The following is a 20,294-nucleotide window of genomic DNA, read 5'->3' on the forward strand; positions in this document are numbered from 1 at the left end:
GGTTTCTCTATCATCACAAGATGCTACCACAAACCCTCATTACTTTCAAATTTAACCTTGACTTTGGCAAAAAACTATGTGGTTACAGGTGGAGAGCTATTGTTTGGCTCCATTATTGATAGTAAATATGTTAAAAAGATGTTTTTAAATCTGCTCTGTTTTCATCACCTACAATAATAGCTGCCATTTGGATCCGTGATAAATTTGTTCAAAATCCCATATATCTCCTGCGCCACATCTTTGATCTATAAATCATCTGGGGAAGGAAAGTCTTTTATCTTTATGGTAAAGGTGCAGTCTATTTCCAGATTGACTTCAAAAGCTTTTTATATTTAAATAAAACACTTCATAATGTAACCTCTCCCCTTTAATTATGCACACAGAGAGTAAAGCTTTCAATAAATGTTATGCTCCACTTTTACATTGAGGCTTTATTTTAATACACTGATGACCAACTTCTTAACACATAGGGCCACATATCAATATTTTAGAAACTTACACATAAATTATAGCTATTAAACACACAAATAATATATTTCCTAAAATATCCAGTGCCACAGGAACAAATTTAGGTGAAGAGTACATCTATCCGATTTTCTCCCCTCCAGACGGATCTTTAGCTATACCAAACCACCAAAAGTCCTCAAGGCACACATTTTTAGCTCCACTTCTTTCTTGTACCACAAAAACTATGGCATACGTAATTAGTTAGGGGCCATATGTGGCATAATGCTCCATATGAAACTATGAATTTGTCACACAACCCATTGTCCCCCAGTTATATCTGTAGGAGGAAACCTGCAAGTGATAATTTGTTGATGAAAAAACATAATTTATGTAAGAACTTACCTGATAAATTCATTTCTTTCATATTAGCAAGAGTCCATGAGCTAGTGACGTATGGGATATACATTCCTACCAGGAGGGGCAAAGTTTCCCAAACCTCAAAATGCCTATAAATACACCCCTCACCACACCCACAAATCAGTTTAACGAATAGCCAAGAAGTGGGGTGATAAGAAAAAAGTGCGAAAGCATAAAAAATAAGGAATTGGAATAATTGTGCTTTATACAAAAAAATCATAACCACCACAAAAAAAGGGGTGGGCCTCATGGACTCTTGCTAATATGAAAGAAATGAATTTATCAGGTAAGTTCTTACATAAATTATGTTTTCTTTCATGTAATTAGCAAGAGTCCATGAGCTAGTGACGTATGGGATAATGACTACCCAAGATGTGGATCTTTCCACGCAAGAGTCACTAGAGAGGGAGGGATAAAATAAAGACAGCCAATTCCGCTGAAAAATAATCCACACCCAAATAAAGTTTAAATTATAAGCAGAAGATTCAAACTGAAACAGCTGCCTGAAGTACTTTTCTACCAAAAACAGCTTCAGAAGAAGAAAACACATCAAAATGGTAGAATTTAGTAAAAGTATGCAAAGAAGACCAAGTTGCTGCTTTGCAAATCTGATCAACCGAAGCTTCATTCCTAAACGCCCAGGAAGTAGAAACTGACCTAGTAGAATGAGCTGTAATCCTTTGAGGCAGAGTTTTACCCGACTCGACATAAGCATGATGAATTAAAGATTTCAACCAAGATGCTAAAGAAATGGCAGAGGCCTTCTGACCTTTCCTAGAACCGGAAAAGATAACAAATAGACTAGAAGTCTTTCGGAAATTCTTAGTAGCTTCAACATAATATTTCAAAGCTCTAACAACATCCAAAGAATTCAATGATCTCTCCTTAGAATTCTTAGGATTAGGACACAATGAAGGAACCACAATTTCTCTACTAATGTTGTTAGAATTCACAACCTTAGGTAAAAATTTAAAAGAAGTTCGCAACACCGCCTTATCCTGATGAAAAATCAGAAAAGGAGACTCACAAGAAAGAGCAGATAATTCAGAAACTCGTCTGGCAGAAGAGATAGCCAAAAGGAACAAAACTTTCCAAGAAAGTAATTTGATGTCCAACGAATGCATAGGTTCAAACGGAGGAGCTTGAAGAGCCCCCAGAACCAAATTCAAACTCCAAGGAGGAGAAATTGACTTAATGACAGGTTTTATACGAACCAAAGCTTGTACAAAACAATGAATATCAGGAAGATTAGCAATCTTTCTGTGAAAAAGAACAGAAAGAGCAGAGATTTGTCCTTTCAAGGAACTTGCAGACAAACCTTTATCCAAACCATCCTGAAGAAATTGTAAAATTCTCGGAATTCTAAAAGAATGCCAGGAAAAAAGATGAGAAAGACACCAAGAAATATAAGTCTTCCAGACTCTATAATATATCTCCCTAGATACAGATTTACGAGCCTGTAACATAGTATTAATCACAGAGTCAGAGAAACCTCTTTGACTAAGAATCAAGCGTTCAATCTCCATACCTTTAAATTTAAGGATTTGAGATCCTGATGGAAAAAAGGACCTTGCGACAAAAGGTCTGGTCTTAACGGAAGAGTCCACGGTTGGCAAGAGGCCATCCGGACAAGATCCGCATACCAAAACCTGTGAGGCCATGCTGGAGCTACCAGCAGAACAAACGAGCATTCCTTCAGAATCTTGGAGATTACTCTTGGAAGAAGAACTAGAGGCGGAAAGATATAGGCAGGATGATACTTCCAAGGAAGTGACAATGCATCCACTGCTTCCGCTTGAGGATCCCTGGATCTGGACAGATACCTGGGAAGTTTCTTGTTTAGATGAGAGGCCATCAAATCTATTTCTGGAAGTCCCCACATTTGAACAATCTGAAGAAATACCTCTGGGTGAAGAGACCATTCGCCCGGATGTAACGTTTGGCGGCTGAGATAATCCGCTTCCCAATTGTCTATACCTGGGATATGAACCGCAGAAACTAGACAGGAGCTGGATTCCGCCCGTACCAGAATTCGAGATACTTCCTTCATAGCCAGAGGACTGTGAGTCCCTCCTTGATGATTGATGTATGCCACAGTTGTGACATTGTCTGTCTGAAAACAAATGAACGATTCTCTCTTTAGAAGAGGCCATGACTGAAGAGCTCTGAAAATTGCACGGAGTTCCAAAATATTGATCGGTAATCTCACCTCCTGAGATTCCCAAACCCCTTGTGCTGTCAGAGACCCCCAAACAGCTCCCCAACCTGTCAGACTTGCATCTGTTGAAATTACAGTCCAGGTCGGAAGAACAAAAGAAGCCCCCTGAACTAAACGATGGTGATCTGTCCACCACATCAGAGAGTGTCGTACAATTGGTGTTAAAGATATTAATTGAGATATCTTTGTGTAATCCCTGCACCACTGGTTCAGCATACAGAGCTGAAGAGGTTGCATGTGAAAACGAGCAAAGGGGATCGCATCCGATGCTGCAGTCATAAGACCTAGAATTTCCATGCATAAAGCTACCGAAGGGAATGATTGTGACTGAAGGTTTCGACAAGCTGATATCAACTTTAGACGTCTCTTGTCTGTCAAAGACAGAGTCATGGACACTGAATCTATCTGAAAACCTAAAAAGGTTACCCTTGTCTGAGGAATCAATGAACTTTTTGGTAAATTGATCCTCCAACCATGATCTTGAAGAAACAACACAAGTCGATTCGTATGAGATTCTGCTAAATGTGAAGACTGAGCAAGTACCAAGATATTGTCCAAATAAGGAAATACCACAATACCCTGTTCTCTGATTACAGACAGAAGGGCACCGAGAACCTTTGTAAAAATTCTTGGGGCTGTAGCTAGGCCAAACGGTAGAGCCACAAACTGGTAATGCTTGTCTAGGAAAGAGAATCTCAGAAACTGATAGTGATCTGGATGAATCGGAATATGCAGATATGCATCCTGTAAATCTATTGTGGACATATAATGCTCTTGCTGAACAAAAGGCAGGATAGTCCTTACAGTTACCATTTTGAATGTTGGTATCCTTACATAACGATTCAATATTTTTAGATCCAGAACTGGTCTGAAGGAATTCTCCTTCTTTGGTACAATGAAGAGATTTGAATAAAACCCCAGCCCCTGTTCCAGAACTGGAACTGGTATAATTACTCCAGCCAACTCTAGATCTGAAACACATTTCAGAAATGCTTGAGCCTTCGCTAGGTTTACTGGGACACGGGAAAGAAAAAATCTCTTTGCAGGAGGCCTTATCTTGAAGCCAATTCTGTACCCTTTTGAAACGATGTTCTGAATCCAGAGATTGTGAACAGAATTGAACCAAATTTCTTTGAAAAAACGTAATCTGCCCCCTACCAGCTGAGCTGGAATGAGGGCCGCACCTTCATGTGGACTTGGGAGCTGGCTTTGGTTTTCTAAAAGGCTTGGATTTATTCCAGACTGGAGATGGTTTCCAAACTGATACCGCTCCTGAGGATGAAGGATCAGGCTTTTGTTCCTTGTTGTGACGAAAGGAACGAAAAAGATTATTATACCTAAATTTACCTTTAGATTTTTTATCCTGTGGTAAAAAAGTTCCTTTCCCTCCAGTAACAGTTGAGATAATAGAATCCAACTGAGAACCAAATAATTTATTACCCTGGAAAGAAAGGGAAAGCAGAGTAGACTTAGAAGACATATCAGCATTCCAAGTTTTAAGCCATAAAGCTCTTCTAGCTAAAATAGCTAGAGACATATACCTGACATCAACTCTAATGATATCAAAGATGGCATCACAAATACAATTATTAGCATGTTGTAGAAGAATAATAATGCTATGAGAATTATGATCTGTTACTTGTTGCGCTAAAGCTTCTAACCAAAAGGTTGAAGCTGCAGCAACATCCGCTAAAGATATAGCAGGTCTAAGAAGATTACCTGAACACAAGTAAGCTTTTCTTAGAAAGGATTCAATTTTCCTATCTAAAGGATCCTTAAAGGAAGTACCATCTGCCGTAGGAATAGTAGTACGCTTAGCAAGAGTAGAGACAGCCCCATCAACCTTAGGGATTTTGTCCCAAAATTCTAATCTGTCAGATGGCACAGGATATAATTGCTTAAAACGTTTAGAAGGAGTAAAAGAATTACCCAAATTATTCCATTCCCTGGAAATTACTTCAGAAATAGCACCAGGGACAGGAAAAACTTCTGGAATAACTACAGGAGATTTAAAAACCTTATCTAAACGTTTAGATTTAGTATCAAGAGGACTAGAATCCTCAATTTCTAAAGCAATTAGGACTTCTTTAAGTAAAGAACGAATAAATTCCATTTTAAATAAATATGAAGATTTATCAGCATCAACCTCTGAGACAGAATCCTCTGAATCAGAAGAACCAATATCAGTATCAGAATGATGATGTTCATTTAAAAATTCATATGAAAAATGAGAAGTTTTAAAAGACTTTTTACGTTTACTAGAAGGAGGAATAACAGACATAGCCTTCTTAATGGATTTAGAAACAAAATCTCTTATGTTATCAGGAACACTCTGAGTATTAGATGTTGACGGAACAGCAACAGGTAATGTAACAGTACTAAAGGAAATATTATCTGCTTTAGCAAGTTTGTCATGACAAACGGTACAAACAACAGCTGGAGGAACAGATACCAAAAGTTTACAGCAGATACACTTAGCTTTGGTAGCTCCAGTACCAGGCAGGGATTTTCCAGAAGTATCTTCTGACTCAGCTTCAACGTGGGACATCTTGCAATATGTAATAGAAAAAAACAACATATAAAGCAAAATTGATCAAATTCCTTAAATGACAGTTTCAGGAATGGAAAAAAATGCCAGTGAACAAGCTTCTAGCAACCAGAAGCAATAAATAATGAGACTTAAATAATGTGGAGACAATAGTGACGCCCATATTTTTTAGTGCCAAAAAAGACGCCCACATTATTTGGCGCCAAAATTACGCCACATCCGGAACGCCGACACCTTTGGCGCAAAAAACGTCAAAAATGACGCAACGTCCGGCGACACGTATGACGCCGAAAACAGAAAAAAAATTTGCGCCAAAAAAGTCCGCGCCAAGAATGACGCAATAAAATGAAGCATTTTCAGCCCCCGCGAGCCTAACAGCCCACAGGGAAAAAGTCAAATTTTTAAGGTAAGAAAAAATTATTTATTCATATGCATTATCCCAAATATGAAACTGACTGTCTGAAATAAGGAACGTTGAACATCCTGAGTCAAGGCAAATAAATGTTTGAATACATATATTTAGAACTTTATATAAAAGTGCCCAACCATAGCTTAGAGTGTCACAGAAAATAAGACTTACTTACCCAGGACACTCATCTACATGTAGTAGAAAGCCAAACCAGTACTGAAACGAGAATCAGTAGAGGAAATGGTATATATAAGAGTATATCGTCGATCTGAAAAGGGAGGTAAGAGATGAATCTCTACGACCGATAACAGAGAACCTATGAAATAGACCCCGTAGAAGGAGATCACTGCATTCAAATAGGCAATACTCTCCTCACATCCCTCTGACATTCACTGCACGCTGAGAGGAAAACCGGGCTCCAACCTGCTGCGGAGCGCATATCAACGTAGAATCTAGCACAAACTTACTTCACCACCTCCATAGGAGGCAAAGTTTGTAAAACTGATTTGTGGGTGTGGTGAGGGGTGTATTTATAGGCATTTTGAGGTTTGGGAAACTTTGCCCCTCCTGGTAGGAATGTATATCCCATATGTCACTAGCTCATGGACTCTTGCTAATTACATGAAAGAAAGGGTACTTAAAGATGTGGGGATGGGTCTTGTTTAACTTGTGGAGTATTATCCTCGTGGGACATTTTTAGAAGTTCTGTGACAAATACAATTTCATATGGAGCATTATGCAACTGCAGAACTGAATTAGTTGTTTATTTGTTAGAATGCAATCTTTGTTCCCAGCAATATGTGGGTCAGACTTCTTGAGAGTTGAAATATAGGACTAGGGAACATACGAGGGACATACAAGTGATCACAAGGATTCACCGATGGCTAAGCATTTTAATTATGTACATATGACCAATATTCAAAGGCTGTTAGTAAAGGTGATTGATGTTGCTGCTATGCCTCCTAGAGCGGGTAATAAATATAAGATCCTAAAGAAAAAGAAACCTTATGGGATCTAGAAGTTAAATACGAGGACCCCATATGGTATGAATCAGGAGTGGGACATCAGTTACATTGTGGAGTAGCCTTGTCTAGTTTATGTTGCATTTTGAGGATCATTATCTATATATCTTTATGGCATCATATTCATTATATTATCATGTACTGTTAAATTTGCAATAATGTCATTTTATTATTCTTGTAGTGCACTGAAACTTTTCTCTTTCAAACATACCCTAACTAATAATAATCATACAAACTGATTGAAGGGTGAATCTTGTGCAGGATTGCATAATCTGGTACATTTAAGGTACGGTAAGAACGCACCTTACCTGCTCCTGCAACAAAAAGCCAATGAAGCTACTAAAAGATAGAGTAAAGTCACAATGCACAGACATTTGTGAATTAATCCAGGTTTGTATGACAGGAAATAACACGTCAGGGCCCAAACTTGCATCAGCAACCCAAAAGGAGCCCTTATACATAGTATAACAGAAATAGTCATAACAAACAAAGGTATATGTAGAAACCCTGGTACAAAATAAATAAAAAAAATATTACCCTGCTTAGGTAACTTGATGATCTAAACACTTGTATCAAGAAAGCACTGCATTGCTGAATCATAGGGTGCAAGAAGATAGAAAACATCACAGTTATATAGCCTGGGTTTGCTTTAATAGGTACACACTCTGTCTTGGGGATAACCCGTAAAAATGAGCAGAACACCCAGAACATGGAGAACTGGGAGAAAACCACAGCAAATATATAGCCTTGCATGATCCAGTCCAAATAGTCATTGTTGCAGGGTTAGTAAGACCCCTGCTGGTAGTCAGGGTTAGCAAGACCCCTGCTGGTATATAAGGGTTAGCAAGACCCCTGCTGGTATATAAGGGTTAGCAAGACCCCTGCTGGTATATAAGGGTTAGCAAGACCCCTGCTGGTATATAAGGGTTAGCAAGACCCCTGCTGGTATATAAGGGTTAGCAAGACCCCTGCTGGTATATAAGGGTTAGCAAGACCCCTGCTGGTATATAAGGGTTAGCAAGACCCTTGCTGGTATATAAGGGTTAGCAAGACCCTTGCTGCTATATAAGGGTTAGCAAGACCCTTGCTGCTATATAAGGGTTAGCAAGACCCTTGCTGCTATATAAGGGTTAGCAAGACCCTTGCTGCTATATAAGGGTTAGCAAGACCCTTGCTGGTATATAAGGGTTAGCAAGACCCTTGCTGCTATATAAGGGTTAGCAAGACCCTTGCTGCTATATAAGGGTTAGCAAGACCCTTGCTGCTATATAAGGGTTAGCAAGACCCTTGCTGCTATATAAGGGTTAGCAAGACCCTTGCTGCTATATAAGGGTTAGCAAGACCCCTGCTGCTATATAAGGGTTAGCAAGACCCCTGCTGCTATATAAGGGTTAGCAAGACCCCTGCTGCTATATAAGGGTTAGCAAGACCCCTGCTGCTATATAAGGGTTAGCAAGACCCCTGCTGCTATATAAGGGTTAGCAAGGCCCTTGCTGGTATTCAGGGTTAGCAAGGCCCTTGCTGGTATTCAGGGTTAGCAAGGCCCTTGCTGGTATTCAGGGTTAGCAAGGCCCTTGCTGGTATTCAGGGTTAGCAAGGCCCTTGCTGGTATTCAGGGTTAGCAAGGCCCTTGCTGGTATTCAGGGTTAGCAAGGCCCTTGCTGGTATTCAGGGTTAGCAAGGCCCTTGCTGGTATTCAGGGTTAGCAAGGCCCTTGCTGGTATTCAGGGTTAGCAAGGCCCTTGCTGGTATTCAGGGTTAGCAAGGCCCTTGCTGGTATTCAGGGTTAGCAAGGCCCTTGCTGGTATTCAGGGTTAGCAAGGCCCTTGCTGGTATTCAGGGTTAGCAAGGCCCTTGCTGGTATTCAGGGTTAGCAAGGCCCTTGCTGGTATTCAGGGTTAGCAAGGCCCTTGCTGGTATTCAGGGTTAGCAAGGCCCTTGCTGGTATTCAGGGTTAGCAAGGCCCTTGCTGGTATTCAGGGTTAGCAAGGCCCTTGCTGGTATTCAGGGTTAGCAAGGCCCTTGCTGGTATTCAGGGTTAGCAAGGCCCTTGCTGGTATTCAGGGTTAGCAAGGCCCTTGCTGGTATTCAGGGTTAGCAAGGCCCTTGCTGGTATTCAGGGTTAGCAAGGTCCTTGCTGGTATTCAGGGTTAGCAAGGCCCTTGCTGGTATTCAGGGTTAGCAAAACCCTTGCTGGTATTCAGGGTTAGCAAAACCCTTGCTGGTATTCAGGGTTAGCAAAACCCTTGCTGGTATTCAGGGTTAGCAAGACCCTTGCTGGTATTCAGGGTTAGCAAGACCCTTGCTGGTATTCAGGGTTAGCAAGACCCTTGCTGGTGTTCAGGGTTAGCAAGACCCTTGCTGGTATTCAGGGTTAGCAAGACCCTTGCTGGTATTCAGGGTTAGCAAGACCCTTGCTGGTATTCAGGGTTAGCAAGACCCTTGCTGGTATTCAGGGTTAGCAAGACCCTTGCTGGTATTCAGGGTTAGCAAGACACCTGCTGGTATTCAGGGTTAGCAAGACACCTGCTGGTATTCAGGGTTAGCAAGACACCTGCTGGTATTCAGGGTTAGCAAGACACCTGCTGGTATTCAGGGTTAGCAAGACACCTGCTGGTATTCAGGGTTAGCAAGACACCTGCTGGTATTCAGGGTTAGCAAGACCCTTGCTGGTATTCAGGGTTAGCAAGACCCTTGCTGGTATTCAGGGTTAGCAAGACACTTGCTGGTATTCAGGGTTAGCAAGACACCTGCTGGTATTCAGGGTTAGCAAGACACCTGCTGTTATTCAGCGTTAGCAAGACAACTGATGGTATTCAGGGTTAGTTAGACCCTTGCAGTAACAGTATTCAAGAAAGATGTCACTTTTTCACTTTATCTGTACAAAAAACAAAGCCTTCAAGCAAAAACTACAGCTCATTTACTCCAGATGAACAGAAAGTGCAGTAAAGAGGAATTTAAAGGGACATGAAACCCACATTTTTTCTTTTATGATTCAGATAGAGATCACAATTTCAAACAACTTTCCAATATACTTCTATTATTTAACTTGCTTCTTTCTCTTGTTATCCTTTGCTGAAATGTTTATCTAGGCAAGTTCATGTGCAACAGAGAACCTAGGTTCTAGCTGTTGATTGGTGGCTGCATATATAAACTGATTGTCAATGGCTCACACATGTGTTCAGTTAGAAACCAGTACTGCATTGCTGCTCCTTCAACAAATGATACAGAGAGAATAAAACAGATTAGATAATAGAAGTAAATTAGAAAGTTGTTTAAAATTGTATTCTATATCTGAATAATGAAAGAAAATGTTTGTGTTTCATGTCCCTTTAAAGGTTATATAAGAAAATGCAAAGATTCTACTGGCTCTGAGGCATGAAACAATACACCCATTTGAACGGAGTGTGATATAACATGAGTATACAAGTAAAAAAGGTGAAGGATTCAAAATACTTAAAGGAGGGACATTGTGTGAGAAAAATCTAAAGTGGCAGTATGCAAAAAACATAATTTATGTAAGAACTTACCTGATAAATTCATTTCTTTCATATTAACAAGAGTCCATGAGCTAGTGACGTATGGGATATACATTCCTACCAGGAGGGGCAAAGTTTCCCAAACCTTAAAATGCCTATAAATACACCCCTCACCACACCCACAAATCAGTTTAACGAATAGCCAAGAAGTGGGGTGATAAGAAAAAAAGTGCGAAGCATATAAAATAAGGAATTGGAATAATTGTGCTTTATACAAAAAAATCATAACCACCACAAAAAAGGGTGGGCCTCATGGACTCTTGTTAATATGAAAGAAATGAATTTATCAGGTAAGTTCTTACATAAATTATGTTTTCTTTCATGTAATTAACAAGAGTCCATGAGCTAGTGACGTATGGGATAATGACTACCCAAGATGTGGATCTTTCCACACAAGAGTCACTAGAGAGGGAGGGATAAAATAAAGACAGCCAATTCCTGCTGAAAATAATCCACACCCAAAATAAAGTTTAACAAAAAACATAAGCAGAAGATTCAAACTGAAACCGCTGCCTGAAGAACTTTTCTACCAAAAACTGCTTCAGAAGAAGAAAATACATCAAAATGGAAGAATTTAGTAAAAGTATGCAAAGAGGACCAAGTTGCTGCTTTGCAGATCTGGACAACCGAAGCTTCATTCCTAAACGCCCAGGAAGTAGAAACTGACCTAGTAGAATGAGCTGTAATTCTTTGAGGCGGAATTTTACCCGACTCAACATAGGCAAGATGAATTAAAGATTTCAACCAAGATGCCAAAGAAATGGCAGAAGCTTTCTGGCCTTTCCTAGAACCGGAAAAGATAACAAATAGACTAGAAGTCTTACGGAAAGATTTCGTAGCTTCAACATAATATTTCAAAGCTCTAACAACATCCAAAGAATGCAATGATTTCTCCTTAGAATTCTTAGGATTAGGACATAATGAAGGAACCACAATTTCTCTACTAATGTTGTTGGAATTCACAACTTTAGGTAAAAATTCAAAAGAAGTTCGCAACACCGCCTTATCCTGATGAAAAATCAGAAAAGGAGACTCACACGAAAGAGCAGATAATTCAGAAACTCTTCTAGCAGAAGAGATGGCCAAAAGGAACAAAACTTTCCAAGAAAGTAATTTAATGTCCAATGAATGCATAGGTTCAAACGGAGGAGCTTGAAGAGCTCCCAAAACCAAATTCAAACTCCATGGAGGAGAAATTGACTTAATGACAGGTTTTATACGAACCAAAGCTTGTACAAAACAATGAATATCAGGAAGAATAGCAATCTTTCTGTGAAAAAGAACAGAAAGAGCGGAGATTTGTCCTTTCAAAGAACTCGCGGACAAACCCTTATCTAAACCATCCTGAAGAAACTGTAAAATTCTCGGTATTCTAAAAGAATGCCAAGAAAAATGATGAGAAAGACACCAAGAAATATAAGTCTTCCAGACTCTATAATATATCTCTCGAGATACAGATTTACGAGCCTGTAACATAGTATTAATCACGGAGTCAGAGAAACCTCTATGACCAAGAATCAAGCGTTCAATCTCCATACCTTTAAATTTAAGGATTTCAGATCCGGATGGAAAAAAGGACCTTGAGACAGAAGGTCTGGTCTTAACGGAAGAGTCCATGGTTGGCAAGATGCCATCCGAACAAGATCCGCATACCAAAACCTGTGAGGCCATGCCGGAGCTATTAGCAGAACAAACGAGCATTCCCTCAGAATCTTGGAGATTACTCTTGGAAGAAGAACTAGAGGCGGAAAGATATAGGCAGGATGATACTTCCAAGGAAGTGATAATGCATCCACTGCCTCCGCCTGAGGATCCCGGGATCTGGACAGATACCTGGGAAGTTTCTTGTTTAGATGAGAGGCCATCAGATCTATCTCTGGGAGCCCCCACATTTGAACAATCTGAAGAAATACCTCTGGGTGAAGAGACCATTCGCCCGGATGCAACGTTTGGCGACTGAGATAATCCGCTTCCCAATTGTCTACACCTGGGATATGAACCGCAGAGATTAGACAGGAGCTGGATTCCGCCCAAACCAAAATTCGAGATACTTCTTTCATAGCCAGAGGACTGTGAGTCCCTCCTTGATGATTGATGTATGCCACAGTTGTGACATTGTCTGTCTGAAAACAAATGAACGATTCTCTCTTCAGAAGAGGCCAAAACTGAAGAGCTCTGAAAACTGCACGGAGTTCCAAGATATTGATCGGTAATCTCACCTCCTGAGATTCCCAAACTCCTTGTGCCGTCAGAGATCCCCACACAGCTCCCCAACCTGTGAGACTTGCATCTGTTGAAATTACAGTCCAGGTCGGAAGAACAAAAGAAGCCCCCTGAATTAAACGATGGTGATCTGTCCACCACGTTAGAGAGTGCCGAACAATCGGTTTTAAAGATATTAATTGATATATCTTCGTGTAATCCCTGCACCATTGGTTCAGCATACAGAGCTGAAGAGGTCGCATGTGAAAACGAGCAAAGGGGATCGCGTCCGATACAGCAGTCATAAGACCTAGAATTTCCATGCATAAGGCTACCGAAGGAAATGATTGAGACTGAAGGTTTCGACAGGCTGTAATCAATTTTAGACGTCTCTTGTCTGTTAAAGACAAAGTCATGGACACTGAATCTATCTGGAAACCCAGAAAGGTTACCCTTGTTTGAGGAATCAAAGAACTTTTTGGTAAATTGATCCTCCAACCATGATCTTGAAGAAACAACACAAGTCGATTCGTATGAGACTCTGCTAAATGTAAAGACGGAGCAAGTACCAAGATATCGTCCAAATAAGGAAATACCACAATACCCTGTTCTCTGATTACAGACAGAAGGGCACCGAGAATCTTTGTGAAAATTCTTGGAGTTGTAGCAAGGCCAAACGGTAGAGCCACAAATTGGTAATGCTTGTCTAGAAAAGAGAATCTCAGGAACTGATAATGATCTGGATGAATCGGAATATGCAGATATGCATCCTGTAAATCTATTGTGGACATATAATTCCCTTGCTGAACAAAAGGCAATATAGTCCTTACAGTTACCATCTTGAACGTTGGTATCCTTACATAACGATTCAATAATTTTAGATCCAGAACTGGTCTGAAGGAATTCTCCTTCTTTGGTACAATGAAGAGATTTGAATAAAACCCCATCCCCTGTTCCGGAACTGGAACTGGCATAATTACTCCAGCCAACTCTAGATCTGAAACACAATTCAGAAATGCTTGAGCTTTCACTGGATTTACTGGGACATGGGAAAGAAAAAATCTCTTTGCAGGAGGTCTCATCTTGAAACCAATTCTGTACCCTTCTGAAACAATGTTATGAATCCAAAGATTGTGAACAGAACTGATCCAAATTTCTTTGAAAAAACGTAACCTGCCCCCTACCAGCTGAACTGGAATGAGGGCCGTACCTTCATGTGAACTTAGAAGCAGGCTTTGCCTTTCTAGCAGGCTTGGATTTATTCCAGACTGGAGATGGTTTCCAAACTGAAACTGCTCCTGAGGACGAAGGATCAGGCTTTTGTTCTTTGTTGAAACGAAAGGAACGAAAACGATTGTTAGCCCTGTTTTTACCTTTAGACTTTTTATCCTGTGGTAAAAAAGTTCCTTTCCCACCAGTAACAGTTGAAATAATAGAATCCAACTGAGAACCAAATAATTTGTTTCCCTGGAAAGAAATGGAAAGTAGAGTTGATTTAGAAGCCATATCAGCATTCCAAGTCTTAAGCCATAAAGCTCTTCTGGCTAAGATAGCCAGAGACATAAATCTAACATCAACTCTAATAATATAAAAAATGGCATCACAGATGAAATTATTAGCATGCTGGAGAAGAATAATAATATCATGAGAATCACGATTTGTTACTTGTTGCGCTAGAGTTTCCAACCAAAAAGTTGAAGCTGCAGCAACATCAGCCAATGATATAGCAGGTCTAAGAAGATTACCTGAACATAGATAAGCTTTTCTTAGAAAAGATTCAATTTTTCTATCTAAAGGATCCTTAAACGAGGTACCATCTGATGTAGGAATGGTAGTACGTTTAGCAAGGGTAGAAATAGCCCCATCAACTTTAGGGATTTTGTCCCAAAATTCTAATCTGTCAGGCGGAACAGGATATAATTGCTTAAAACGTTTAGAAGGAGTAAATGAATTACCCAATCTATCCCATTCCTTAGCAATTACTGCAGAAATAGCATTAGGAACAGGAAAGACTTCTGGAATAACCGCAGGAGCTTTAAAAACCTTATCCAAACGTATAGAATTAGTATCAAGAGGACTAGAATCCTCTATTTCTAAAGCAATTAGTACTTCTTTAAGTAAAGAGCGAATAAATTCCATCTTAAATAAATATGAAGATTTATCAGCATCAATCTCTGAGACAGAATCCTCTGAACCAGAAGAGTCCAAAGAATCAGAATGATGGTGTTCATTTAAAAATTCATCTGTAGAGAGAGAAGATTTAAAAGACTTTTTACGTTTACTAGAAGGAGAAATAACAGACAAAGCCTTCTTTATGGATTCAGAAACAAAATCTCTTATGTTATCAGGAACATTCTGCACCTTAGATGTTGAGGGAACTGCAACAGGCAATGGTACATCACTAAAGGAAATATTATCTGCATTAACAAGTTTGTCATGACATTTAATACAAACAACAGCTGGAGGAATAGCTACCAAAAGTTTACAGCAGATACACTTAGCTTTGGTAGATCCAGCAGGCAGAGGTTTTCCTGTAGTATCTTCTGGCTCAGATGCAACGTGAGACATCTTGCAATATGTAAGAGAAAAAACAACATATAAAGCAAAATAGATCAAATTCCTTATAAGACAGTTTCAGGAATGGGAAAAAAATGCCAAACATCAAGCTTCTAGCAACCAGAAGCAAATGAAAAATGAGACTGAAATAATGTGGAGACAAAAGCGACGCCCATATTTTTTGGCGCCAAATAAGACGCCCACATTATTTGGCGCCTAAATGCTTTTGGCGCCAAAAATGACGCCACATCCGGAACGCCGACATTTTTGGCGCAAAATAACGTCAAAAAAATGACGCAACTTCCGGCGACACGTATGACGCCGGAAACGGAAATGAATTTTTGCGCCAAAAAAGTCCGCGCCAAGAATGACGCAATAAAATGAAGCATTTTCAGCCCCCGCGAGCCTAACAGCCCACAGGGAAAAAAGTCAAATTTTTGAGGTAAGAAAAATATGATAATTAAAGCATAATCCCAAATATGAAACTGACTGTCTGGAAATAAGGAAAGTTGAACATTCTGAGTCAAGGCAAATAAATGTTTGAATACATATATTTAGAACTTTATAAATAAAGTGCCCAACCATAGCTTAGAGTGTCACAGAAAATAAGACTTACTTACCCCAGGACACTCATCTACATGTTTGTAGAAAGCCAAACCAGTACTGAAACGAGAATCAGCAGAGGTAATGGTATATATAAGAGTATATCGACGATCTGAAAAGGGAGGTAAGAGATGAATCTCTACGACCGATAACAGAGAACCTATGAAATAGACCCCTTAGAAGGAGATCACTGCATTCAAATAGGCAATACTCTCCTCACATCCCTCTGACATTCACTGCACGCTGAGAGGAAAACCGGGCTCCAACTTGCTGCGGAGCGCATATCAACGTAGAATCTAGCACAAACTTACTTCACCACCTCCCTTGGAGGCAAAGTTTGTAAAAACTGATTTGTGGGTGTGGTGAGGGGTGTATTTATAGGCATTTTAAGGTTTGGGAAACTTTGCCCCTCCTGGTAGGAATGTATATCCCATACGTCACTAGCTCATGGACTCTTGTTAATTACATGAAAGAAAGGAGGGGGGAAATAAGATGAGTATGACGATGAGAAGAAATGAGACAAAGACACAGTGACAAACAACATGGCTGATAAGAGAAAGGAGTGTGAACAAACAAGAGGGAAGGACACAGAGAACAGGAGGGCTGGATATGGAGGAAACAGAGGTATTGAAAGTTTGCACTATTAAGACATCAAAAGGGAAATCAGGAGGCATTTTATGAGGGGTGAGAGTGGTAAGGAAATGAGAGAAAAGGATGTCTAGGTGAAGCGGGGCAGAACATAAAAGAACAAAAGGCTAGGAAATTAAAAGGCTATATTTCGAGGAGATAAGGCATGATATAAGTCAAAATAAGGTGACATGACAAAAGGGGATATGTTAAGAAAACAAGAAGGGAAAGTTAGGGACAGACAAAAGGGAAACTAAACACTTTGGGCTAGATTACAAGTGGATTGCTAAATTATCGTGCACCAACACGGGCACATTTGCAGGCATGCGATAAATAACCAGCCATTATCGCTCAGAAAATTAACCATTGATTAGATCAAAAGTGCACAAAAATGCCCTCAAAATAGAGGGCATTATAGTTTTTGAAATAAAAAATAGATTTTTTTTAAATGAACAATAACGACACTAGGCAGTTCTGGATCTTTAAAGTTGGCGGGTGTGCAGTGTTAGAAAAAACGGCACTGAAAAGTGCCTTTACATTGCGGTCTATGGGAACTGTGTGTTCCCAGTAAATATACAGGTAGCCCTTAGTTTACGCCGGGGTTAGGTTCCAGAAGGAATGGTTGTAAATCGAAACCGTTGTAAATTGAAACCCAGTTCATAATGTAAGTCAATGGGAAGTGAGGGAGTTAGGTTCCAGGCCCCTCTCAAAATTGTCATGAGTAACACCTAATACATTATTTTTAAAGCTTTGAAATGAAGACTTTAAACGCTAAACAGCATTATAAACCTAATAAAATAATCACACAACACAGAAAATATAATTAAACTAAGTTAAATGATCAAAAATATTTGCTTAACAGCATTATAAACCTAATAAAATAATCACACAACAAAGACTTTACTTGCATTTTTCTGCAAACAGTTCTTTCTATGCATTCCTATCTGGACTGATTTATAGACAGGAAGATCTTGTTCCTTTGAAATCTGCTCGATAGGTCAGGTTTGGTTAAACTGATTAATTACAGCTTGCTTGGCTTGCATATCTTTGCTGCAACACAAGCGGACAGTTCCACCTACTGGCTATTTTTATCAATGCACTGATTCTCAATACTTTTCAATAGCAGTCACATGACTGAAAAAAAGGTTGTTATTCTGAAACGGTGCAAATTGAACCGTTGTAAACCGAGGGCCACCTGTATATGCTTATAAACATATATATTTATTTATGTGTTAATCTGTGTCTATACACATATTAACACATAAATATATATGTATTTAAGCATATACATATACTCTATATGTAAAAATGCTGTAATCACTGAGCAACTTACCCCCTTCACTGCACTTAAGTTCTGTGTCGTCTTTGAAGGCATCAGAACGAGGCTCCCATTAGAGCCTACGGAAGTGTGCTCTCATGAGTGCAATGCTTCCTAGCAATGCAAACGTGAGATCCGTTCGCATTGCGCTTAATTTGTAATACCAACGCCTATTAGTATGCCCTGGCATTTCAAAGTGTAGCGCTAATATTGCTCCACTTGTAATCTAGCCCTTTGTTGTTTAAACTGGTTGTTCAACAGTCAACACTCATTTATTCTCTTTATTAAAAAGTACAAAACACTTAAAAGGGATGTTAAAGTGTTAACAGTGTAGTACCCGTGCTGATATTGGCTGGTAACATGTAAATGTGGTAGCATAGGATGTTTCTATAAGTGTTATGGAATGCTGTACTACAGCCTCATGAATATAGAAGGAAGAATGTGTATAGAGAGTGGACAACCCCATATTTAAATATTTATTACTGCTAATTTCAAGGAAACAGACAGACAAGATATACTGCTATTCTTATCATATTTATTTTAATGCTGGTGTGTACGAATTTTTTGTTTTAGAGCATGAAAAGCCAAAACGTGTTAGAAATCTGAGAGTAAAGGCTGTGTGCACGTACCAACACCGCCAGGCAATGCAGGCCGGGTCTCTGGTACTTCTCGTTCAGTCTGGGTTTCAGCATTCTGCAGTTGTGGAGTTGGTGTCTGTGTGCCCTGCGATGTCACAGATGTGCTTAGGTTCCGAGGTTGGAGGCCAATGGCATTCATCAGACCCATCTCCCTCTCTGATCTCCAAGCAGCACGACTGGTCCTGGGAGCAAAGTACATATAGCTCAAAACTATAGAATGGCGTTCTTACGGCACACCACTACTTTATGACTTGTCCTTAACTCACTGTAAGCAATATATTTTGCACAGAGCATTTTAAACGTCTCTGCAATTCACAATAATGTTCCCAAAACATCCACGCATTTACAGTGTGGGTGGAATTCAGAGTGTTTATAATGTATAGTTCTACATTCTAAATTGTAAAATAGTCTCATAAGACAAAAACAGACTTGTTCTTACTGATAAATCAGATTTTTCATGCTCAAAGTAGAACTATATATTTACTGATAGACTCTGGAGTAAGTAGACATGTCTATAAGAGGTCTCAGAGGGTGGATCCAACTCCTACATATAATCCACCCCTCCCTGTTTGAGTGAGTTCACGTAAAGTCAAGGAAGAAAGTATTTGAAGAGGAAAGGGGTTTCACAATGAAGTGACTGCAAATGTTAGGCATAAAAAAAAATTGTGCCGAACAGGGTGGTCCTTCAAAGGGTTCTACTTTGAGTGTGAAGAAAAAGCTTTAGCAGTAATTGTAAATCTGATTATTTTCTCTCTCAAACTCTCATGAAACCATAACAGTACTGGTAGGTCAGTAACAAAGCCAGAGCATGTGGCAAAGGTGGGTATAAAAAAATTTATTCTGAGAAATCATCTACCTTTTTACCAAAAGCTTCATGAAAATAGGCCCAGGATGCATATCCAAACATCAAAATAATTTACAAAGCTTTCTGGCCCTGCCTGGCACCAGAATCGAGAACAAAAAGAAAAAAATGAAACTTCCCAATTGCATTCAAACCTTCTAACAAAATATTTAGAGAGTCTTATAACAACCTGTGTAAATAAGCTTATGTTTGTTCTTGGAATTAAGGAATCACAATATTTCAAGAAGAAACTATCTGGCAAACAATTCTGCCTTATGATGGAAACTCAGATAAGGAAGAAACCAAAGAAGAGTGATGACTTGTGGACTCTCACCATCTGAGGGGAGAAATATGACTTTGAAACACTACTCAGCTCAAATACACGTATCGAGAGGACGTCAAATGAGACAACATCTCCTGAGTCAAGAGCCGACACCAAATTTGGACTTAAAGGGACATTAAACACAATATATTTCATAATCATAGTATTGAGGTTTTTCCTCACCTCCCTCGAGTCATGGGTCAGCCATATTGAAATCTAGCTTTTACTGACATGTTTCCATAGATGTAGCAATTTTCCTTTAGATACCTGCAGTGAAACCAAGACCTCACCCATAGTTAGAGGGAAGTACATAAAATGTATTTAGTTTCCTTTTAACAGAAAGGATGAGCATAAGAAAATTACAGTCAAGAACAACAGAAACATCTTCCCTAGTTGCACTTGTGCTATGTTACGCACCGCTGGGGACTAAAATCTGAGGAGTTGAATTATATTTCTTAGGCTTCCAAAGCAAGACATGGTATCCGTGGAGGAGAAAGCTCAACTGCAATGGTCTGCTACAAAAACATTCAAAACTACCACCAATAAATCATTTGTATAAGGAAACCAAATGTGAAAGATTTGTTGCA

At 39.5% G+C, this 20,294-nt stretch overlaps 1 protein-coding gene across 2 annotated transcripts in view; it reads right to left on the bottom strand.

Moving 5' to 3' along the window:
• LOC128665980 (activating molecule in BECN1-regulated autophagy protein 1-like) overlaps window positions 1-18,721 on the bottom strand; it is a 38,975-nt gene extending 20,254 nt beyond the window's left edge. For both annotated transcript variants that reach the window (XR_008403200.1, XM_053720301.1), the window contains exon 1: window positions 18,536-18,721. Coding sequence is in view for 1 of the 2 variants with exons in the window: in XM_053720301.1 (XP_053576276.1) it covers window positions 18,536-18,692 (157 nt within the window). In the remaining variant the exon portion in view is untranslated. The remainder of the gene's footprint in view (window positions 1-18,535) is intronic.
• Window positions 18,722-20,294: the final 1,573 nt, after the last annotated feature.

Source organism: Bombina bombina, chromosome 7 (genome assembly GCF_027579735.1).
Source record: "Bombina bombina isolate aBomBom1 chromosome 7, aBomBom1.pri, whole genome shotgun sequence".
NCBI classification, from domain to species: Eukaryota; Metazoa; Chordata; class Amphibia; order Anura; family Bombinatoridae; genus Bombina; species Bombina bombina.